This window comes from Coffea arabica, chromosome 10e (genome assembly GCF_036785885.1).
Source record: "Coffea arabica cultivar ET-39 chromosome 10e, Coffea Arabica ET-39 HiFi, whole genome shotgun sequence".
Taxonomy (NCBI): domain Eukaryota; kingdom Viridiplantae; phylum Streptophyta; class Magnoliopsida; order Gentianales; family Rubiaceae; genus Coffea; species Coffea arabica.
The window spans coordinates 42,455,926-42,481,140 of NC_092328.1; the positions used below are offsets into that span (position 1 = coordinate 42,455,926).

The following is a 25,215-nucleotide window of genomic DNA, read 5'->3' on the forward strand; positions in this document are numbered from 1 at the left end:
CTTCTTAAGCCCGTGAAGATGAATTTCTCAATTAAGCCGGTTACAACACTCAATATTGCCATGAAAAATATAACCATGCCAAGCAGGACATGCCATGGTGCAAAATTTGCTGTAGTTGTGGAGTCTTTGGCTCAGAACCAAAAGGTAAAGAAGCCAAACAGCCATTGACAAAAAAACTCCAGAATCTTCCATTAGATTCTGGCTCTAGTTGTTTTAATAAACTTGTTCTTATTTTTTCATGCATACAAGTCGTATTACCTGTTCTTACAGACAAATCCCCACCCTCTTCATTTTTTTTTGTAGATTTGCAGGTCGTCATACATGTTAATTTATCTGTACGAGCATGTGTATAAACAAAAATACCAGACTTAAACTATTACCAGGTTCTCCAAAGTCATCGGCTGCATCTTTCCTCTCCAAACTGTTGCCAAGTTCCTCCTCTGTACTTACAGATATTCTCCTCTTCTTAGCTGACATATTCTCATCCAAACTTTCAGAACCTTCAGCATTTAGAATACTCAAAGATCTGACATACTGCAAAGCATATTTAATCGTACAACTGGTCAACATCTCACAGAACATAAACGCAACTTGAATTAACTTATTTAGTTTTACATACACAACAAGGCATGTAAGAAAATGTACTGCAATTACAGGTAACAAGACACCAAGCTGATTTCTACACTTTACACCTTTTAGATGCAAGCAAGTTTCCCATTGAGATAGTTCAGATATATGAAATTGGATGAATCAATCAGATCATCTATAAAAAAAAGAAAAAGAAAAAAGAAAAGATGGTGAAGAAATATCATGCATGCTGATTCTGCACAAGTTCAGTAGCATAAGTATATAAAAGCCATAGGCTATTATCTTCAAGAATTACATTTCATTAAACTGCAATTTCTCTACTAATAATCATATCAAACAATTATGTCAGAATTGCTCCCAAACTCGAGTATTATGCCCCTGGACCATCTGTTGTACAATAAATTTCTGATTATCCTTGTGCTAATTGTCACTCTTTTAACCAAGATTTCATAAATTAATACAGCTATCAAGATAGAACCGGGTTAGCAAAAAGTTGTAGAAAGAAGCATTGTTCTAAGCTCAGAAGTGCCAAAAGTCAATCAAATTTTGAAACAAAATTAATGAAAAGAAAAAGTAAAAAATGACGATAGATCACCACCAGCTAGCCAGACTCACTTCATTTCTCCACTATTTTCCGAGAGAAAACAGTTTACATAGAATAGCCAGTAAGAAAAGATTATCTATATTTGACACATAATTCTATTATCTCCATAGGAGGATTCAGAGGGATTCTCATCTTTAAAAGTCAATAGTTCGATTGGGTAGCAGATATTTCTGTTCTCATGGAATTCTTCAGGTTTCAATCAGCAATCAGGATATAAAAGTCTTCTATAGCTGCAACTGATGGAAGTAGAAGAATACAGATAGTTATTGATGCATATGAAAATAACATGAGATTTGGAGAATATGCAAGGTTGTCCACTGTAGGAGTGATGTATCAGATCTCTATGTTGGCAGTTTGAAAAGGAGAACTGGTACAAAATAGTATCCCCATGGACGCAACGGTTTCTAAATTTCTTCTTCCCTACTTCTGTTCTAATTTTCTGCACCAATTGTATCCTAGAGCCCTATTTAGTGCACAAATTCAGCAACTCAATATTCCAACAACATAGAGCATGCTTCAAGCTTAAGACCCATGCCCAGATAACAAAGCACTTCCCCAGCTTTTGAAATCCATTAGAAGTACACTAAAATAGCTTCTGACTTACACAAGCTGCTGATCAGTAAAAATGTCATGAACTCTTTTAACTAATAGTCCTAAAAGCAGCAAACTCATTCACACAAAATTTGAACACAAGCTTTTAACAATGAATGTTATTTAACAGAAGAGAAGACAGGTTGAACTCTTACTTTCACATTGGTGTATATTCAAGGGCGGGAAAAGAAACTGCCACATGCAATGGAAGATGAGAGTAAAATGTCAGGAAGAAAGCCACATATGACACAAAGGTTTAGGACATCACTTCCAAGACAAAGATGCATAAAAAATTCACCAGTGAATAACTTAAATAACTCCTTCATGGATGGCCTAACAAACCTGGGTCTGTGGGGTGTGTGTACAATAGTACATGCAATATGTACTGGGCTTCAGTTCAGCCCTGGGGACCAGAATATCTTATGACAGGAAATTGAGGTGATGAATCCCAACATTCTAATTAAAAGCCCTTCCAACAAAGTCAACGAATAAGCCTATGGTCTCAAACAATGGCTGAAGTGTCCTCCACTGTCAATTTACCCAATACCCATAAGCTACTAAAGCACCATAAATTTTAAGTCTACTGAAATATGTAGAATTTAAATTTTTAATAAATAATCGAGATCCTAAAAAGATTACCCATTCTGCAAAGTGGGTAAATTGGATCTTCAGCCAAGTTCCCAAGAATATTAAAATTTACTCTTCCCTCAAACTCTTCATTGGTTGCATCAGTCGTGAATATTGATGGCATTCATAAAAAACGAATGGAACGCATAATGTATCAATATATCAACATCAGTTTGAAGCCCTAAGAAAACATTCAGCACACACAGCTTGCAAGCACCAGATGCACACCTCCCCATTCTCCAAGTTGGTTTATCGTTTGTCTTCCCTTTGCAACGAGAGAGGTCCAAGAAATAAAAACGATACAGGCTTTGGAGAGGACTTCAAATATAACTGAAACTCATTCATTTCTTTCACATAGAGATAAGCCTCAACAACGCTTGGCCTCTGGTGTAAATATATCCAAAAACAATTCCAAACAAGTTGTCTGCCACAAGATTTTAAGCTAACTCTAAATTGTCCACTTATTATTTGGGCCCTAGAAGAGTGGAACATCTCATGCCTATACAAGTCCCTTTAGGTATGAATGAAAGACAATTATCTAAAGCTGCTGCAATGGAGAATGCCTTTTTGATATTAAAAGCAAACGGAAGCTTATATATCTATTTCTTGAGAACTTAAAATAGGTGATTGGCAATCAGCTATATATTTCATGCATATAATATCTGATGTCTCAAATGCCGAACAAAATTGGACTAATGGTCTTCTCCTTCCAGAAATATGATCACTTAAGACCATGTCATTCTTTAGAGAAATATAACGATACACTTATTAAATTGCTTTTATATTTAAAAATTTTTTCTTACGGCAGAAAATATTGCATATCTTTTATCTATTGTTTATGATTTATTTTCAAAGAAAACAATGCAAAGGTTCCGTATTAGTAAGGTGAATTTGTGCTTAACCTGTATCAGTTATGTGCTCAAGCTTAAGCTAAGGTTACTATGTATCCATAAGCCTCTTCAAATTCAAGGAAATTGGTAAGTCATATATATATATATATATATATATATATATATATATATATATATATATATATATATATATATATATATATATATATATATATTCTGGAAAGCTGTGAGTGATTAACCAGTGCTGCATTTTGTATGTCGGATCATGTCATTTACTCAAGAAGGCACAGCAGACTTAAGCAGTCACTTGATTGAACCAAGTGACAAATGACAGTGTGTAAGCAAAACATGTTGAATAAGACTTGTAAACAAGGACTAAACCATACTAATCTGTGACCCAAAAATGCACAGGCTACAAATAAATGGATGAAGTGGAAGATCATATGAAAAAAAATTTGAAGCCAGCTACTAGACTCAGATGTTAATAACCTATCGGCAGGATAATTGACATCTTATCCTTCTGTTTGTCTGCAAACTGAAATCTTAATCAAATTTAGAACCCAAAAGTCATCAATGTTTTTCCTAGACTAAGTTCAACAGATGGAAATAGTGTTGCGTGCATAATTTTGCCATTATTCTCACAAATGAAGACCATTAGTATTACACTTCATTTCCAAAAAGTTATCACATTTAAAACGGTAAACAACTTTAGTTTGTTTGTTTTTCCCCCATCAACACCTATTGCATTTGAACAACACAACATGCCTGTGCCTACCTTCTGCATAGCTCACCCAATTCTCCAAACTTCATTAGTTTTATCAATTTGTTGCCATCCCATTTGCTGTTTACTTATGCTTAATCATTCAAACATCTATTCCATAAAATTGCAACTCTTCATCTTAAACCAAAACAATTACAGCTGCAAACACATTACACCGGTAATTCAAGCCTGCTACAGTCTTATTCACTTACAAAAATCCCAAGTTCCCAACCTTGCCCAGAATTTAAGAATCCCATAAAACCAAGTTCACTAAACCAATTTAACTGTCCTGATTTTGAAGTCAGCATGAATTTTCTTTATGTCTAAAATTTCCTTATTGTGACATTATTCCAAAGAACTGACAAGAGACAAAACCAGCAAAATTCATTACCTTTTCAAAAATTGACATGGCTTCCTTTGTTGCACTCTTCTCCCTCTCTACATAACAAAGGAAGCATTTTTATCAATCACCACACTGCCCGGACTATCCCAAACAATCAAATTGAAAATTTTCAAAAAACCCAGAAGCAAATTACATAAATAAATGCCAATAAAGTACAAAAATAACAAAAAAAAATAACTTTCTGGACAGAAGAGATGGGATAAGAGGCCTTACTGATGGGGCAAGTGACGATGAATCCGGAGTGGGAATAACTGAGGAGAGAAGAAGAGGCGTTGTAGTCAAAACGAGGAATGGTGATCACAACAGAGTGCTGCTCCCAGGGCTTCAGCTCCTCCTTGGTTTTCAGTTCCAATTCTTTTGCTTTTTCTTCTGTTTTTGCTGTCACAAATTTTTCAGCCACTCTTTTTTGAGTCTATCGGTGTTTCATTCCCAATATTATTGAGTTAATGGATTGCAATCTGTATGGCAAATGATATTTATATTTATATTTCGCCCCCTCTTTTGTATGGCAAATGAGGATTTATACCCTAGTTCTTCCACTTACTTTACTGATAAAATGTGATTTATACTAAATGATTTAGACCTTGTTTGATAATCTAATTTAACACTTAAACTTAATGGATTCAGATCTAAACATCTTCAGATGCATTTGATAACCAAAAATAGAATGTCTAAATTAACTAAGTGGCATTGAATTTTTTACGCAAAACTTGAAATATTAAATTTGAAGTCTGAATCGGTTAAACTATTAAATTGTTAAGTACTAAATGTGACACATTTGAGTGTATATCAAAATGAAATATTAAATTTAAAGTCTGAATCCATTAATTTATTGAATGGTTAAGTACTAAATGTAATACATTTGAGTGTATATCACATTAAGTGATAAATGAATAACTTATCACCTATTTTTTGGAGCAAGTTTTACCTGGAAATTTAGTGTCATTTATTTTTCGAAGCCAATTTTGCCTAGAAAATTCAGTGTCATTTAATTAATTCAGATGTACAATTTGTTTGTTATCAAATGCGTTTGAACATGTTAATATCTAAATCCATTAATTTTAAGTGTTAAATTGAGTTATTAAATAGGAGTTAATACTTAACAATTCAACAACTTAATTTAATGGAATTCAAACTTCAAACTTCAATTTTCAAACTTTAATTTTATCAAATGCATGCTCCTTTTACCCAAATTCTAGCAAATAGGATTTTTCTACATATTACCACCCTCACAATTTACAAAGTCATTTTAACAATTGAATCTATTAACCGATGTCGGTCGGTTTGGACCATTATGTGATATCAAAGGTGAAAAAAATCATATGTGTGCACAAAAATAAAACCAAAAAAAGGTGTAGTTTTTTCTTTTGGAAAAAGGGAGAATTGTAGTTTTAGTCTCCAATTTTTAGATTAAGCGCTAAATTAGTCTTTAATGTTCTGATCAAAATAAATTTGGTTCTCAAAGTTTTTGGTAGTAGGTACATTCTACAATGACGAAAACTCAACAATGACTAATAGTCAAAATTTAATTATTGTTATTTAACAATTTTGACTTTGTACTTTTGGATTGAAATTTTAATCATTTTAGTTGCTTAAGTTTTCACATAGTGATATTGAGGGTATTAGGACAAAATAAGACGCGAATCACAACGCAATTGTCTTAAATTGGTACTAGCAATTCTAATCAAACTCTTTTATTTTTTACTTCATTTATTCATGCCACTAATGTCTCATATACTTCTTCCCTTTGGTATACTTGGTCTCAAACTTAGTATTATATATGTAATTATTGTTTTACCCCTTTCTTACTCATTTTGAGAGGGAAATGGATTAGCATGAAAATCTGAGGCAATCCTTCTAGGACTATCAATGGGGTTGAGTCAGTTTGAACTCGGCTCCGAAAAAAAGTCTAATGAGTCTAACTGTCATTGAGTTGGATTGAAATTGGATCTAAATATTAGTTCCGAATTAAATGTGAGCAGAGTTCGGGCCTTATTAGGGTCAAAACCAATATAGGCTCGACCCTTTAATATGCATATATATATATATTCATATTTTGATATATATAATTATATAATACTAATACTTATGAGTTATTTGTCAAAATATATTAATATATATATACACGACTATTACATATACAAAATTATGTCAAAAGATTTAGAAGGACAAATCTTAGTATGAGCAAATTGAGGACCTTTGAAGATATATTAACTATTGATCATGTTTTATTTCTATTTTCCATGTACATTGAATTAATTGGATATATTATTGTTGAAAAATTCTTGGTTTATATAATTTTTAATGAATTGTTACCGATTCTTGTATAGTTTTAATGTTGTGGTCCTATGGATATTAAATTAGTTTAAAACTTAATAATTATAGTTATTACATTAAGGAAATTAAGGAGTTATAAGTGAGTTTGAGTTAAGTCCGAATTAAACTCACAATCTGAATATTTTGTGAGTCAAGTACGAGTTTCATATTTATCAATCCAAAACTCATAATTCGAAATCCAAAAGTGGTACTAACTACTAACTATAAAAGTGAACCTGAGTTTGTTAAACCTCGATTCAAATGGCCCAATTGACAGGCCTAAGTCCTTCCCTTCTTTTGATTTAAACAAAATTAAATTTAAACCTATAGCTTAGTACTCATATTCCTTTGTACCCAAACAGCCTTTTGACCTTTGAAAAAAATTGCCCAAAATACTACAAGTTATCTTCACCTAGATTAGAATTATTTCAAGTAATCTTGAAAGTCAAGTCACATAATCGATTTTGTTGTCTAGGTTCTATTTTTCTTTTTTAGTTTTTTATTCTAATTGTAAAAAAAAAGGTTCTAATCGCAATACTACTATGATTGATCATGGAAGTATATTGTTTGGATTGCATTTTTTGGAAGGGTATATTGTAATACTTTTTTAGAAATGATACATATAAAATAAAAAGTTCATTGAAAAATGTATCAATGAAATATTCCCAAAAAACATGAGATTTTTGTCTAGAATGGCAATCCAAAAAAAGCCAATATATTGGCATACTACTGCAAATTGTTCTCTTTTCTACAAATATATTTTTTATAACTTAAACTATCCAAAAAAAAGATCTCTAACAAAATATTGAATTGTTATGTTCAAACTTGTAACATATATGCTTCTAATAAAACAAAAAAAATAATGAAAAAGATCAATCTTTAAAAATATTACCTATGAAAGATAGAAGCAATTGATAAAATTTAGGAATTGTTCCAGACTTGTGGTTTTCAAATATCATTGATTTCCTCTAGTTTCATGTGATCTAGTAGGCCCTTGCAATTTTAATCTTTTGCCATTGCTAGAAAATGTACAATGGTAGGGAAAGAACGGTTTTGGTAGTGAAGAAAGAGGCAAAGGAACTCTTTTATAGCAACTGTGAAGTTTTAGGGCAATTGCAGTAGTTAATGAATAGACACAACCGAACTACTGGGTCAATGGCTCAGTGGCCACCTTAAGTCCCTCCTTGGGCTGTAGGTGAAGGTTCAAATCTCACCGCAACGAAAAAAATCTAAGGGTTGTGCCATAACACTCCCTTGGTCTAGTTGGGTCTGTATATCCACTAGCCTCTACCACAGCCTCCTTAGGCTCCCCATCTCTCCTAAATTAGGATAGAGTAGGTTATACAAATGTATTTTTGCTGAAAAAAAAAAAAGAATAGACACAACTGATAAATGGGCAATATTGCCTTTTTACATAGTAAAAAGAAGAGAAAGAGTGCGCGAGACCTTTTTTTTGGGAATGCTATTAATATTATTTGCCTTTTGAAAGCTCCAAATTTGGGAAAGAATGGTTTCAACTTTCCTTCTCTCATTTGTTGCTATTGAGAGAACTCCAATAGGTACCACCTTGTTACACAATATGAAGGGTTGTTTTTAAGTTCTTCTTATTGTTTGCATTGTAAGTATTGAACCTGTAGTTAAAACTCTACTAGATTTTGATTAGTTAGGATTTACAATATGTTCATGTGTTCTTGATTATTGGGTTTCTTTCTGTGCATCATAAGTCATGATTCTGATAAAAAGATTTAGTGTTTGTTTGATAACATAAAAAAATGCTGAAACTGAATTCATTCAGACATTCAGATGTTTTGGGTGTTTGATAAATAAAAATTTTTCTGCTGAACTTATTAAGTGGTGCTAAATTTGTATGTATTTTTTTCAGCACAAGAATCATAACTGAATGCTTAATTTGATAAGAATCAAGAGATTTACTTCAACTACTTTATCTTATCTACCAAATCTATCATTGTTTGTTAATTACATTCAAAATTCTTATCTAATTAAATAACCTAATATTCTCTATCCAAAATCCTTATTTAATTAAACAACCTGCAATTCTCTGTCTAATGGCTTTCTATTTCTATTTTCTCCCTATTTAATGACTTTTTTACAATTTCTCCATGCTCCTCACATCTGTCTACTCCTTATCTTTTTCCATCTTTCTACTCTTTCATAATTTTGTCATTTTTTTCCTCCCAATTTTTTTTATTGCTACCGTACTCATCGATCTCAAATTCATTATTTCCAAGGTAAGTGACATTGATTATTTGTTGTTTTGCTTCAACATTTTTCAATTGAAGTAATTAAATTTCTATATAATTTGGTTGAATTTAAAACTTGTTTATTGCAGCTTCCTTTTGCTTATATTTGGACTTTTCTTATCAAACTCTGATTTAAAAATATATTTGCACCGATATTTGGACTTTTCCATCATATATTTCTTCTTTTATATTACTTTGATTTAAAAATAAATATTGTCATTTTCATACCTAACAATTTTGAGCTAATTAAATCATAGGTTCTATTTCCTTTTTGGATTAAAAGATAGAAGGGCAAAATTGTACAATTTAGTTTATTAAGCATTAAGTTATAAATGTTTATCAAACAGTATAAATATGTTCAGCATTAAGATTCAGATATTCATATATCTCTTTTCAGTGCTTAATATTCAGCAAATTAATTGTTTCAGTATTCAGAATTCAGAATTCAGATTCAGTTTTATCAAACGAAGCCTTAGGGTCTGTTTGATAACATAAAAAAGTGCTGAATCTGAATTTTTTCAGACATTCAGATGTTTTGAGTGTTTGATAAATGAAAATCTATTTACTGAACTTGTTAAGCAGTGATGAACCTGTATGTATTTTTTTCGGCACAAAAATCCTAACTGAATGCTTAATTCTGATAAGAATCAATTGAATTACTTCAACTACCTTATCTTATCTACCAAATCTACCATTATTTGTTAATTATGTTCAAAATTCTTATCTAATTAAATAACATAATATTCTCTATCTAACGATTTTTAGTTTCTCTTTTCTCCCTTTTTAATCACTTTCACATATTCTCCATACTCCTCATATAATATATTTCATATTTTATATTAATTTGATTTAAAAATAAATATTGTCATTTTCATACCTAACAATTTTAAACTAATTAAATCATAGATTCTATTTCTTTTTTGAATGAAAGGATATAAGGGCAAAATTATCAAATTAAACTTATTAAGCATTCAGCTATAAATATTTATCAAACAGTATAAATAGATTTAGCATTAAAATTCAGACATTCATATATTTTTTTCAGTGCTTAAAATTCAGCAAATTAATTGTTTCAGTATTCAGATTTCAGAATTCAGACTTTAGAATTCAGATTCAGTTTTATCAAACGGAACCTTAGTATTTTATCTTTTTTTTTAATCTACCAATCTAAGATCCTATTTGGGGTTGAGGTGTTTCTGGTAAAAAAATACTTTTTAATGCTAAAAGTATTTTTAAGGCATTTAGTGGATATTATTCTATAAAATTAGAAATGAAACTTTTGGTATTAAAAGTAGTTTCAGCAAAAGCTCAAATTTGATAATTTTAAAATAGCTTTAGTGTTTAAAAAAATAAAACATTAAATTTAATCATTTTATCATATATTATGAACTAAATAAAGAGATAAATATTTTTAAAAAACTTTAAATTATACATTATCCAATACAATAAGTTTTTGTTGAACTATGTATCCAAAAAACATAGTTAAAAGCACTTAAGCACTTAATGAGTGTTTTTATTATAAATTTTATTAGTGAAATACTTTTCAATAAACTACTGCAACCTCAAACGGATCATAAGAATAAAAGCAAAAATTTTCAAAAGCTTGAAAGAGGATCCTATTGTTAGTGAGAATTGGCAAAAGGGGTGAACAAAAAGTAATGGTGTATATACGTGATTTGCCCTTTTGCCTTTTTTGGAGTAAAGCAAAGTAAAGAAGGGAGGAGCCAACAGCTTTTAGGCTATTGGTACCACCAAGAAATTTAAATCTTGGTGGGATAGGAGGTCAAGGGCCTTGCCACTTAATTGTGTATGTTACTTTTAAGCAATGTTTTCAGAACCGGACCGGACCGGCCGGTTCGACCGGTTGGACCGCGAACCGGCCATGTCACCGGTCCGGTCTAATGTTAAAGCCGGAAGTTCATGGAGAACCGTTGAAACCCGGACGAACCGTGCGAACCGTTAAGAACCGTGAACCGGCGGTTTTTTAAATTCTTCAACAAAATATCAAGAATGGTGTAACTAAGATTCGAACCTGGGTTTCCAAGTTTAAATATGACAATCTTACCGCTAGACTGTACTTAAGTTTGTTGAGAATTCTACTTGACTAAAAAATATATTAAAACATCAAGTTCTTCTCTTATTTTTTTTTTTTCAATTTTTTCTTCTTAACCATTTTTAACCCAAATATCCACAACAAGATTTTCTCAAGTCTTCACCATTATTATCAGGTTATTATCTTTAGCAGATTGTAAACAAGTTGAAAATTTCAACTTTTCTTGTTTTCCAACATTTTAGTAAGTTTAATTTTTTTCTTTTCAAGGTTTTTTTCTATATTATTATTTTTAGTTGATTTTTTGCATTTTCTTCTTTTTCCCCTCAATTTTCATATGTTTCCCTCATTTTTGTTTTATTTTTATTCGATTAATTAAGGATGAAATTTTTGCAAAAGTAGTGCACATCCGTGTAGGAATTGGGTAGGAATTACAAATAATAACATTAGGTTGGTCAAAAATATGGTAGTTGGCACATAATCGAAACTATTGATAATTGAATTTAAAATAATTAATGGTATAGGATCATTGAATTTAATATTACATGTTAATTAATAATGTTTAGTAGCAATTAATTTTTTATGTGTTTAACTGTATATTTGTTTTTCAAAATTTTTTAGTTTTTTTTTAGTTTGAGCAATTAGATTTATATTTTTATAATAAAATTTTAACTTTTTCAGCTTAAGTTGATGAAATTGTGAAGGTGGTGTGGTTGCTTATCATGCCACTGATAAAAGTTTGCTATTCAAATAGTTTGTCTTAATTTGAACTCTTTTATAGATTTTTTTAAGGGTTGTAAAAGAATTTCAATATTTAATTTATTTATTTTTTGTGTTTTTATTTGTGATAATTGGTGCACATTTGGATTGTATCTCTTTATGTTTATAATGAATTTATGAAAATTTGTGGTGAATTATGATATTTTAATTATATTTATCATTCCATGTTTTGTGTATAACTTTTAGAAAATTTATTATTATCATAACTTAAATTAAGTTATGTTGGTAAAGTTCAAGTGTAGAATGAAACCTGCTTAGTACTTAACACTAAAAAAAAAAAAAAAAAAACAGTGAACCTTTGAACCGGCCGGTTGGACCGGTCGGACCGGTCGAACCGCGAACCGGCCACCTCTCCGGTTCACTGACCGGTCCGAGTTTAAAAACATTGCTTTTAAGTGGCTTTCTTCGATGGAATTTGCTGTTAGCTTCTCCTCTCTATAGATTAGATTAGAGTAGGTTATACAAATGTTATTGTTATAAACAAAAAAAAAAAAGTAAAGAAGGGAAGAAACAAGAGTCACAATCCCGGTTAAAGCAATAAAAATGGAACACAACACGACTAGACTGCACAAAATCATACACAATACCAGCAGGTGAAGCAAATTACCTGACTAACTAAACTTTTGGAATAGTAGGGTTTTGGTTACTTAATTTTTAAAAGCATGTATCTACTAATTAAATTATCAAAAATATAAATTTTGAATTATTCCGTCTGCTTCTACCGTCAAGTTAATTTGTCTGATATAAGGATTTGCACTAGTCATGAGACATAACGGTAAAAACACACAAACGATTAGATCCAAAATAAATACTTTTGATAGTTTAGTAAATAAATATATATTTTTAAAAGTTATCATTCGAAAAGTTAAATTGGTATAATTTGCTCCCAGCTGGATGATAGGGAAAGGTGGGGGAATATTAGTAACTTGTAAGTATCTATAAAATATCTGTTGCAATTCTATTCCATGCATTACATTAGAAGCAAGGCCGGGGTAGGTGGTGGCGCCAACAAACAAAGACAGGTATCATGCCTCGATGAGCCGAAGCACCGCCACCGTCAGAACTGAACTTGGGACATAATCTACAGTGAAAGACAGACAAACACGCAAAGACAAACGTCTCTTCTTCATCATAATCACGATTGGCAACACGGATACCGTACCTCTACTGCCTAGTGGACTAAAGGAAGGTAGCGTTAGAGATTTTCTTCTTATTATAGGGTATATTTCTTACGTAATTCACAATATGGATGCCGTACTGCTACTATCTAGTGGACTAGTGGTGGACTACAGAAGCTACTGTTGGGATTTTCTTGTAGTTACACAGTTAGCATATTTTTCAACTAATTCGATGTGTACCCATACAATTTTTTTTTTTCCTTGTGATAACATAACAAGTATACAAATTTGACTAGATCAAAGAGACACTCTGATAATTTCTTTAGATTATTTTTCACTGCAAGTGTGGATGGAGTTTGAACCCTCGATCTACAGTTCTTTTCTAGTGATCACTGAACTTTTGTTGCATGTGTAAATTCTATTAATTAGTATATTTTTTAATCACTATTTTTATTTCATGTACATCAAATCGCTACGTTACATTCTTCTACAAAAACTTTATAAATATAGCAATTCAAATGGGTCAAAAAAACATACAATATTCGTACACAACTGTACAAAATCTAACCGTGGCTGTCCCAATCTGGTACCTAGTTATCCCCAGCTTAAAAGGACTGAAAAAGGATAAGGAATCTCAAACACTAGTTACTCGTTCAAATAACTCCCTCCTATTCCTTCCCACGGAAAACAGGGTGAATTTTCTTTGATTTATTTCTTTTTTGGTTTATGTTACTGACTCAATTCTCTCTGCTTCTTCCTCACCAGTCACCAGGTCCTCAGTATAAATATCTGCCTCTTCATCTTTCCCCATCAGCTCTCTTCAATTCCTTACTGAAAGTTGATTAATTTAGCTGCCATGAAGCCCAGTTTACTTTTGGTAGTGGCGTGTTGCTTGGCAGCACAACTGTTTGATGCTGCAAATGCTGCTTCAGCTGTGGGAGATCCCGGAATGAGAAGAGATGAGCTGAGGGTAGCATTTGAAGCTTGGAATTTCTGCAATGAAGTTGGAAACGAGGAGGCCCCTGGCATGGGTAGCCCAAGAGCTGCCGATTGCTTTCATATCTCCTCCAGTAAGCCTCCCAACCAACCCAAAAAGTTTCCCTTGTAGATGTGATACTGATAACTACACTTGCATTGAAAGATCGGATTTAATTACTACTAGTAGTTACTACATTAATACTGTTAAGCATCAAATTCTGTAACGTTTTCTGTTTCATTTTGTCAATGGATTTAACCTTGTCATGCCGTTATTGATCAATCTTTTGCGTGGTTGGTAAAATTAGATGGTTCCTTGATCCACAAAGTGACTGAGGTTGACAACAAGCTGGGAGTCGGGAAACCATTCCCTGGTTTGCCAGAAAAGGCTCTGAATGATCCAAATCTCTACGCAGTGGAGAAAGAGCTGTACCTGGGCTCCCTGTGTGAGGTTGCAGACCATACCACCCCAACAAAACCTTGGCAGTTTTGGATGATTATGCTCAAGAATGGAAACTACGACACGAGATCCGGGCTTTGTCCCAAGAATGGCGAGAAGGTACCACCTTTCATTTCAGGGCAGTTTCCATGTTTCGGGAAGGGATGCATGAACCAACCGTTGTTGTACCATCAGCCCACTGCTGTAGTCACCTCAGAAAATGGGATCAAAACCATGAAAGGAGGTTTTAGTGGCACCTATGATTTGGTTCCGTTCCCTCCTCCTTTTGGGATTGGTACTCTTGGTGATTCTTCTCTGAATTCTTACTTTGAGGCGGTTTGGGAGAAGAAAGTTGGCGATGGTGGGAGTTGGATATTCAGACACAAACTCAGGACCACTAAATTCTACCCCTGGCTGATGTTGTACCTGAGAGCTGATGCAACCAAAGGCTTCTCTGGTGGATACCATTATGATACCAGAGGAATGCTCAAAATTGTAAGTCTACCATATTCTCATCCCCCAAGTCTCAGCCAGAATAATGTTTCCAAAAAGTGCGTTTGGCTAATCATGATTTGCACCCAAAAAAAAAAAAAATCAAACATTATACAACTTGCATCGTGAATGGGGGAAGGGGTGTGTCGAGTGGTACCGAAAAGCGGGTATAAGTAAAATGTTTTAAATTTAAATTTTTTTATCTACACTTAAAAAATTACGTTTCAAAAAATATTACAATATTATTCTAAATAACTTTTTTACAAATAATCTCCTATTGAAACACATGTATTTTTAAAAAAAAAGAAAAAGAAAAAGAAGAATTCCGATTGGCCAATGCCAAAATATTAGGATGAGTGAATGGAAAGTGGTCCAACTTTAGGTCACCGGCCAAATGATTTTTGAGAAGGAATCCATGAACTTTTTGGGGCAAATGATTAAACTTGTTTGACTTGGTGCTCCCGAGAAACACGAAATAAAAAGTAATTCACTTGACCGACAAACTAGTACTCATACCTATACCCATGCTTGCGCTATTAGCTGTGATGGAGCCACTGATTTTGGCGGCTTTTGGTTATAGGAAACATCTGTGTTTGGATGATTGTTTAGAGAAAAATTTAGCACCCCTACTATAAGTCTATAAATGTGTGTGCAAAATGATAAGAAAAAAATGATTAAAAAACGTGTTTAAAAATTATAAAAATTATGTATTTATGTTATATATTTTTGTTTCGTTTGCTTGATTTTCCAATTTTGATATTTGAAAGCAATATTGAGTAATTTTTTTTTACAATAAGCTATATTAAGTAGTAAATCAAAATATACACCAATAAACTATAGTAGTACGGGGGAGGGATGGATGGATTGAATGATTAAGGGGGAAGGAATGTAAATGAGGTATCTCGGGTTGGATCCCTCCCACTTACTATATATGCATATATATATAGTAGTATAGCAAAAAAAAAGAATAATTAACATCTTCTGGGAGAGAAAAGGAATAAAATATACATCAAACATTTTAAAATAACTTATATCTAATAGCCTCAAATGTGGAGTACATAAATAGGATAGCTAGTTAACTATGTATTCTCTATCTACATGTTTATGAAGAGGATGTTTGATTATTTACAAGATTATTCATTCAAGATTTTATATAAAAGTTAATAATATTTCTTACATTGTTAGTGTAAAAATCCATTTATCCTTCTAGGTTTGGGTGCATAGCGCATAGTACTTATGCAAAAAAGAATACTTCAAAATTAAATAAATTGTTATACATCATGAATCCAAACGCACAAAGTGTAAAAGAAATTCAAACACTGAAAGTGCAGAAAGAAAACGAGCCTTTCTATAAAAAAAAAAAAAAAAAAGGATGTATATGTAGAATCAAATACTTGAATTCAATTTGTCATGGATAAAAAATTTATTGAAAAGCGTGCATAATTTAGTTATTAAGAGATTTTTCCTGAGAAAAATTTTACAAGGGAGTACCTAATACTAAAGCATGTAATTAGAGGTTGAATTTGGTACATCAACAAATTAAATAGCCCGCCAAAAAAATCTTCAAAGAAAGGACAATGGAATTTTGTCAAAATGTGTAGGTGGGGCAAAAGAAAGATTTCAATACAAATTCTCAAAATTTTCTGTGATCAAAAAAGTTTCTCGAAAGGTTGGGGTCAACTGGCCCCTAATCTGTCTGCCACTGACTACTGGGCTACATTTTGATCTTTAATTAACTTGTCTTGCACAAAAAAAAATTTTTTTTTTCCAAATTCTTCCTCCAAACCTTTCTCAACCGAAACCAAACAAAAAGCTCCTCAAGACATGCAGATTAATTTGGATGTGTTCTGTAGTACCGCATGTTCTAGGATTCAAATCATTGGTCACCCATGTTTGTGCTAAAAGTGATGCCAATCTTTCAAGCCAGAATGAGAATGAGTAGTATTTTTTGTTGATGACATTTTGTCTGTGGATCAGCTTCCAGAGTCCCCTAACTTCAAGGTGAAATTGACCCTTGACATCAAGCAAGGGGGAGGACCTAAGAGCCAGTTCTACTTGATGGACATAGGGAGCTGCTGGAAAAATGACGGCCGTCCTTGCGACGGGGATGTGCTCACCGATGTCACGAGATACAGCGAGATGATCATCAACCCAGAAACTCAAGCATGGTGCAGCCCTGCAAGCATGAACAGATGCCCTCCATACCACATCACTCCAAACAACATCAAGATCCTAAGAAATGACACAGCTCACTTTCCTTACTCGGCTTATCACTATTACTGTGCTCCTGGAAATGCCCGTTTCTTGGAATTCCCCGACAGTACTTGTGATCCTTATAGCAATCCACAGGCACAGGAACTGGTTCAGTTGCTCCCGCACCCCGTATGGGCCGAGTACGGCTATCCAAGCAAACGAGGGGAGGGTTGGGTGGGAGATGGGAGAACTTGGGAGCTCAATGTTGGTGCACTCTCCAGTAGACTTTACTTCTATCAGGTCAGCAATTATGCTAACCTTCTCCAGCTGCACGTTTTTGTCATATGTGAATGACCATGATCATGGTTCTGCAGGATCCAGGTACCCGTCCAGCTAGAAGAATATGGACATCATTGGATGTGGGAACTGAAATTTTTGTTAGTAACAAGGAAGAAGTTGCAGAATGGACTCTCAGCGACTTTGATGTCATTCTGACTTCCCAACCACCTTCATCTGCATAACAATATATCCAAGCTAGGCTCAGATATTACCCTAGCACAACATAAAGCTTTGTCCAGCAGCTTTCCTCTACTAATGACGCTAACAGAAAAGAAGTATTTACGGAGATAGAAGGAGAAGAGGAGGTGGAAGGCACCTCGGTCATTAACCATATTGTAGATCCCTCGATTTTTCGTTGCTAGAAATAAAAATTTCCAGAAAATTTTTTGTTAAATGTGAAGTTCTAAAGAGCTCTCTAATCTATTTGAATTTACATACTTAGTGTAACGTATTAGCCCTTTGGTTCCTACCAGTTGAATAAGTTATGGATCCTCCATTACCATGTCTTAAAAGTAGGTGTAGCAGTGGGCACATAATTGTAACATGAGTTGTAGTCCATTACCTATGAAGCCAAACTCATTTGCCAGAATGCTGCCTGTCATGTAGCATGCACATGGTATTTGAACATGACTTGAAGTCCCTCTAATATTGTACTCCAGAATGCTTGTTATGCGAGAGAGAGAGAGAGAGAGAGAGAGAGACAGAGGGAAGGTGGTTATCTGCTGTAACTGATAATTCAATTCACAGTTAAAATTCCAATAGAAGCTAACAAAAACCTATCAGTCTAGTCTAGTGAATAGCATTCAGAGATGGTACAAGGAAAACTCTGAAAGTTTGGCTCCACAAATTGACGGAAAAATCAGACACCACTTTGTGGAAGCTTTTATAACACAATCTGCTCTGCTCACAGCCTCTCCATCCTTTGGAAAGATAAAATGTCTCAGTTGATGTAAGACAAAGTGTAGTAAAACCAAATCATTAATCAAGAACTTTGTTTATAATGTATGTATTCAGTTCATGCTACCATTCTGAATTAACCCCAATACACTAACAGACAGGGGTTTCAGGGAATCTCCAGCACTCAACTATACTGATGTATCTATGTGGTCCATGAGACTTAATTTTGAAAAAGAAAGCATTCAGCATATCATCCCTCTCCAATAGCAGGCTCTAAGTTTAGCTTTAGCCCATGAGCTAAATTAGCTTCTTAACAGTATAAATGATTGCAGTGCTTCTTCACTTTCCTGACAATGGGTGATATAAACCCTAAACACAAACAAGATATGAACCATTTTGTTCCTTGCAACAAAACCTGGCTAAATATACTGTGGAGCGAATATTGAAGCAGATTACTTCTTCTAGAAAGATGAAATAAACCATCAAGAGTGAACAGAGCTAAAAGATGCAATAGCTTCCATTTCCTGCTGCAAAAGTAGAGCATCAATGAAAGTATCCAAGCCCTGGCCCTGCATTATCTCATCCATAGAATGACTAGTGATGCCAACGCGGTGATCAGTAACCCGCCCTTGAGGAAAGTTGTATGTCCGAATACGTTCTGAGCGGTCTCCACTACCAATCTGTTCAGCATGTGAACATTAAAATATTACTGGAAACTGTCAATCAAGTGACGTCAATTTACCAGTTTGCTATGAATAGAATCCATACCTGCTCCAATCGAAGCTTTGATCGGAGTGAGTGAGCTCTTGATCTTTCCATTTCATATAACTTTGCACACAGCACTTTAAGTGCTTTACTCTTGTTCTAGCAAGAGATTCCAAAATGAAAATTTTAAGAAAAATCACTGAACATAAGCATCAAGAAACAAATTGCAGCAAGAGTATACTCATACAACTTGTTCCTAAATCCATAATTAAAGATAACCAATTGCAGTTATCCATCCAACCAAGAAAACATTCATATCAGAGAAATATAAAAAACTAATTCTTTTCATGTGATTGACAAAACTTAAGAGATTTTTTCAGTAGATACTTTGATCAGTTGGTGGAATATTGGCAATTTGAGGTAAAAACTCAATTCACATAGCCATGGAAGTAACAACTCTTGGAGAAAAAAATAAAAAGGCCTACAAGCTAAGCATCTGTGTCCCTCTTGCTCCATTTGGAAAAACAACTAAAAGAGGGGGATTCAAGAAAAATAATCTATTCTAAAGCAGCAAGATTACAACTAAACAGTTCCTCTTCTATATTCAAGTTAATGAAGAGCCAAATTAGAAGTGCAGTCACCATTCTAGCATCTACAACATACGAGACATAATTATTAAACCCTATATGGACCTGAAATCACAAGAAAGAATAGGTCAATGAGCAACTGGTAAAACTGTTCAGGCAATTAATCCCACCATGTTTGCATGGATAAATTGGAGAAAGAATAATGACACGATTATAGTGTTGCATCAAAGCAAAGACTCCATGACAAAATACATGTACTCAATATCTATACCTCTTAATCTCTTATTTGGCATTAGAGTTATTACCCATTATAGTTCGAAGACACATTAGGATTAGATCGGGTCAGTTACCATGTGTTGAGACCGTTCATCTTGTATGGCAACTGTCAACCCAGATGGAATGTGAGTGATCCTAACAGCACTGTTAGTTGTATTAGCATGCTGACCCCCTGAACCACCAGATCTATATGTATCGATTCTCAAGTCTTCATTCCTCAGCTGCACATCTACCTGCAAGAATAGTTAAAAATAGAACTATAAAAGCCTATCATTTCAAGCTTAGTCTTTGCAAATTTATTCATATGAAACACCAGAAACATGTGAACATATAGCACAACAGAGTTTTCCCTTCTCTTGCTAAAACTCTCCTACCTGATCTGCCTGAGGAAGTATTGCAACAGATACAGCACTTGTATGCACACGCCCAGATTTTTCTGTCACAGGAACTCGCTAAAAAAAGGCATATCAGTAAGCTTTCCGAGAAGGACCAAAATTCACAACTATAAATGGAGAGCTGCAACCTGCACTCTATGAATTCCACTTTCAAATTTTAATTTCCCATAAACACCAACTCCAGATATTGCTGCACTAGCCTCCTGGAAAGAGCCAGCACATGTCAAAAGGACTTTTGTACAGACATATATGGGAAAGTTGGCAAAACATAACAAACACATGGAGCATTTTGGATACTACCGAAGATGGTATATTGCTATCAGGATAAATACACATCAGGATATCTACCAAAGATGGGATATTACTATCAAAAAAAGCAAGGAAAAATGGACCTTGTATCCTTTAAGATCAGACTCTGCCACATCTAGCACGTCAAACCTCCAACCATTCTGCTGGGCATATTTATCATACCTGATATAAGCAAATGTCAGAACAGCAAAAGTATTTCTGTATCCAAGACAATTAATCATGTCATATTACAAAAACTCACATTTTAAAAATGTCAACTGCAAACAGAGAAGCCTCCTCTCCTCCAGTCCCTAAAATACACTTTGTAAATAATACTCACATTATCCTATTCCAAATGCACTCAATCCATATACAGGAAAGAGAAGAGAAATGCAACTTCAAAAGAAAGCCCCATTTTTAACTGTACCTGCTCTTACTTCCAATATGCAGTCACGTTCATCTGCATCATCCTTGGGAAGTAAATGTTTAAGAAGGAGACATTGTAGTCTCTTCTCTTCTTCCATGGCTTGGCTCAGTTCTTCGGAAGCCATCTCTTTCATGTCTCTATCGTCTTGACACTCAGTTATCACCAACTTCAAATCCTTAATCTCCTATCAGAAATGGGAGGGGGAAGAGAGAACAGGGTAACGAAAAGGAAATGCATTGAGAACAAAAGAAGAAGTCAAGGTCCACTACAAGCAATGTGTTAGAAGCATGTAATGGTATCTGTAACAAAAATAAAGTAAAATAAAATAAAGTAACCAGAAAGACCAGAGATGGTGGTTATAAGCAATCCAAGAGGAAAAAGATATCAAAAAATTAGAAGAAATGACAGAGAATAATGTTTCAGCCCTGGACTAATCGCTTTCAAAGAATAGCCAATGGACAGAAACAATACCAAATTTTCCTTGCTTTCGCTTCTTTTCTGTTCTATTCTTTCCAACTTCCATAATTACAAAGAAAACGAAACTCTGATTGTTTTGTCTCCCAAACTCAAAAACAAGGGAAAAATTCTCTCTCATCAACCTTTTCTTTTTCCTTTTACTTCCCTTCTTAGACACCAATACAAAAGCTAAGCCTTACATGCTTCGTATCTATAGAGATTCCCTAAAGAGGTGATAGTCTTTTCCAGCTTGTTGAATGTACATAGTCAGACATCATCCATGCAGGTGCCTATAGAACAAATCAACCTTACCTTTTGTTTGGCCCTCAATTGATTAATAAGATCTAGTGAATGTCTGAGCTTGCGGAGCTCCTTATTTGCCGTTGAATATTCTGCTGGTGAGGCTTCTGGCTGTCTTAAACCAAAAGGCAGGAATTAAATCAAGAAAACGGAATCTGCCATATAACATGAATTAAAGTGGATTTGCCTCAAAGCAAGAACATATTACTAGAAGAGAAGATCATCAGAACCAGCACTAGCTTTGTGCTGACAGAAAGCTCATAACCAAAGAGAGGCACAAGCATTTGAGCACGATTCTGTTTATCGAACTTCCTTTACAACAGACGACAGTACTTTATAATTTAACCCAAAAAAAAAACCAAAAGATAAAAGACCCTCAGGTGCTTGTTTACACAGAACACAAATAAGCGAGGAATTAGATAATAACATTGGAAGAATACTGAGGTAAAATAACCTGATTTATGAGGCCCATAAGATAACAACTCCTCTGCTCAATAGCTGACAATCTTTGCTCCATAATCTTGACAAGATCAATAGATAATTGAGGTTGTGTTTCTGCCAATTCGAAACCAAATAAAAACCAAATTGAGTCGTCCCAAAATTGGAAAAACGAAGATTAAGGGTCTGTTTGTTTGGACTGAAAATATGCTGGAAAATATTTTCAGGAAATTCTGGTGTTTGGCAGCCAAAAAGATTGGGAAAATTTTTTCCCGTGGAAAATCTTTTTTGCAATCAGGGGTAAAATGACTTCCGCATCTGTTGTGCTGAAGTTATTTTCCAATAACTCTCAGAGCTCATCAACCTCACGATCCCTTTAAGAGGAAAAATTTTGAGAGCTCATCAGTCTCATGATCCTTTACTAAACCGAAATTTTTCAGATCATGACTGAAAATTATCAATTGTGCCTAACCTAGACCTACAGCCGCCTCCCCCACCACCACCACAAAGACGCCTCCCCATCTTCCTTATCTATCTTAGTACTATTTGTAAGCATCAGTGAAGTGCTTCATCTGATAGAACTCTATCAATGATAAGGATCTCATTCTTGATGCAATTTCCATTGACATAGCGATTAGGTAATTAGTATGAGCTGTAATGGTAATGGGTTTGCGATACTATGGATTTCCTGATCATGGAGTATGATCTAATTTTTTGGAATTTGAAGTATTTGGATTGGGGTGATGAATTGATATAGGTGTGGATGGGAGTTCTGGTTGTTGGCAGAAGGAAACTGACAAATCTTTGAGGGGAACATTCTTTGTGGGTTTTGGCTGCAAGGATTATTTTTCAAAAGTGCACCAAACACCTGAAAATGAAGGGAAATAATTTTTTTTCCTATGAAGATGATTTTCAATGAAAATATTTTCCTTGGCAAAAAATTTTACACTAAAACAAACGGACCCTAAATATCCAACAACTGCTACCATGAATCAAAGTCGAGAAAAATTGAGGTATTCTCTCAATTCTACCAAAATGGAATCGAATCAAGCATAAGTTTGCGATCAAAACAGATATGCATAGAACATATAACATGGTCTGGACCTTTATCCTTCTTGTAGGTTCTTCAGGATTTCAGGATTCTTGCATTAGATTAACACTTTAAAACAGGGAAATTGTATTGTAATTGCTTGATCATGCGGATGATCTACTCCTAGCTTTTTCCTCATTGCATAAAAGGAAAGTTAGATAAATATACAAAATAGTCTAATCTAATAAAAAATCAGCACAACGAACACGGGGGTTATCACTGAATTAATGGCTCCAACACCTATATTGAGTACAGAAGAATGATTGTGTCTAGAACAAAAACAGCAGGAACTTATTTCTACTAAACATTTTATAGTCCAAAAATATTGTATTAATAGGATACCAATAAAAAATGAAAAGGATAATGAAGAAGCAGCAAACCAGTGGTGGTGGAATATGAGCGGAGGAAATTCAGCACGGAGGACCTCTCCGGCGCCGGCGCCCTGGAGGATTGCATCCTATTAGCTCCATTCTTAAGCTTAAGGACTTGTAATTTGCATGAACAGCAAGAAGAAGATCCAAACTCTTTCAATGCCCAAACCAGAAATTGATTGTTCCGCCAAAACCAAAATCTCCTTCCATTTCCCATTAGATTTTCCGTTTTAACGGTTTCTCTGTTTTTTTGAAGGGGTTCAAAGTACTAGGGGACTAGCTTGCTGTTTCCCCTTGTTAACTTAATACTACTATATACTAATTGGGCAATGCGACCGGTCCCAAGCCCGAGCCCTACAAATATTTTTTTTTTATTTTCATATAAACATAATATACAAGTGTGTCAACCATAATTCAATTAGATTGACTTGTCTAAATCCGTCCACTAATAAGTGAACTTAGGTATGCAATAAATTTTGAATAGATGTAAATAGGTATCCAATTAAACCTATTTAATTGGTAGATAGTAAATTGACTCGACTCACCCATTTAAACTCTTTTAAAAATAATTATACATTTAAACACAAATTTTAGTAGGTGTTAAGCAAATAAATTTGAATTTTTTACCAATCTAATAACGATAAAATGTCAGAATTTTTTATCAAAAAATAAAAAAAAAATAAGTAAATTTTTAAGTGAGTTATAAATGGGTAATTGGGTATATCAATATCCATTTATTAAATGAATATAAATGGATTAATTCATTTAGACCCATTTATTAAATGGATATAAATGGATTGACCTAATTATACCCATTATCCATTTATATGTGCTCAAATTCGCCCAAATCACCTATTTTAACACCTCTATTTATATAAGATTCTTCTAATCGAATATGGGCCGCAATGATTGCCAGGCTAACGATCTAAGAGCTGTCATGACCTGGACAGTTGTCCATGTCACTCATGATATTTCGTTTATCCTACCAATTGCCATTCTTCCACCTCCTAACCATATTTTTCCAATTCATGACCTATTTCATTATCATTTAAAAAGCTTTGGCCAAATCCAAGGTCAAATTTTTTATAAGTGGGATCGACATAAAATTTTATAGAATTTTGCATCTTTGAAATTTTTCTATAAATATCTGCTGAAAATTTTTTTCGAAAACTCCTAATATGTTCCTAAAAAGGACCATCCAAACACATCCTTGTTTATTTGAGTTCATCTCAATAGAATTTATTTACTATATAACTCATCTTCAAATATTATATATACACATATATATGTATGTGTAGCCCGTGCATGCACGTGTGGATATATCAAAAACATATTTTATATGTGTCTAAATTTAGTAAACAAAAAAGAAGTTTACATTAATCAAAACTATGGTTCAATGTTAACAGAATCTAGATAAGAAATTAATGAGAGTTCACAGTATCATTTGAATCTCTAGAATGAAAATATTTTCTCTTATATATAAGAGCATCCACAACAATGTATAATCAGGGGTGTAATGGCCCCCATTACACCGCTCCATGACACGGTTTCCCATTGGAGCCGTGTCATAGAGATTACACGCACAATACTGATGATGC

General features: G+C 33.8%; 2 protein-coding genes and 1 long non-coding RNA gene across 6 annotated transcripts; 1 reads left to right on the forward strand and 2 right to left on the reverse strand.

The window, feature by feature from the left end:
- Positions 1 to 164: 164 nt before the first annotated feature.
- Positions 165 to 4,877, reverse strand: LOC140015441 (uncharacterized). The gene is made up of 3 exons (XR_011822089.1): positions 4,638 to 4,877; positions 4,413 to 4,459; positions 165 to 534 (listed from the first exon to the last, which is right to left on the reverse strand). It is a non-coding gene; the product is annotated as an uncharacterized lncRNA (long non-coding RNA).
- Positions 4,878 to 13,552: 8,675 nt separating this feature from the next.
- On the forward strand, positions 13,553 to 17,781 carry LOC113712321 (uncharacterized). The gene is made up of 4 exons (XM_027235685.2): positions 13,553 to 14,019; positions 14,233 to 14,858; positions 16,833 to 17,348; positions 17,423 to 17,781. The coding sequence occupies exons 1-4, from the start codon at positions 13,806 to 13,808 to the stop codon at positions 17,567 to 17,569; spliced, it is 1,503 nt and encodes a 500-aa protein (XP_027091486.1). The 5' UTR covers positions 13,553 to 13,805; the 3' UTR covers positions 17,570 to 17,781.
- Positions 16,454 to 23,970, reverse strand: LOC113712322 (peptide chain release factor 1, mitochondrial-like). 4 transcript variants are annotated; one of them, XR_011821864.1, is made up of 14 exons: positions 23,627 to 23,968; positions 22,173 to 22,273; positions 21,731 to 21,829; positions 20,963 to 21,146; positions 20,798 to 20,846; positions 20,640 to 20,718; positions 20,376 to 20,450; positions 20,227 to 20,304; positions 19,927 to 20,085; positions 19,053 to 19,148; positions 18,700 to 18,964; positions 18,204 to 18,307; positions 17,950 to 18,050; positions 16,454 to 17,561 (listed from the first exon to the last, which is right to left on the reverse strand). XR_011821864.1 is itself a non-coding variant. In XM_027235687.2 (11 exons), exons 1-11 carry the CDS (start codon positions 23,832 to 23,834, stop codon positions 18,767 to 18,769), a joined length of 1,323 nt encoding a protein of 440 aa, XP_027091488.1. In that variant the 5' UTR covers positions 23,835 to 23,970; the 3' UTR covers positions 18,350 to 18,766. The 4 variants fall into 4 exon arrangements, 2 of the variants coding, with proteins under 2 accessions (XP_027091488.1, XP_027091487.1); XR_011821863.1 differs by lacking the exons at positions 16,454 to 17,561; positions 17,950 to 18,050 and having other exon boundaries at positions 18,091 to 18,307; XM_027235687.2 differs by lacking the exons at positions 16,454 to 17,561; positions 17,950 to 18,050; positions 18,204 to 18,307 and having other exon boundaries at positions 18,350 to 18,964; positions 20,963 to 21,143; positions 23,627 to 23,970.
- Between the last annotated feature and the right edge of the window lie 1,245 nt (positions 23,971 to 25,215).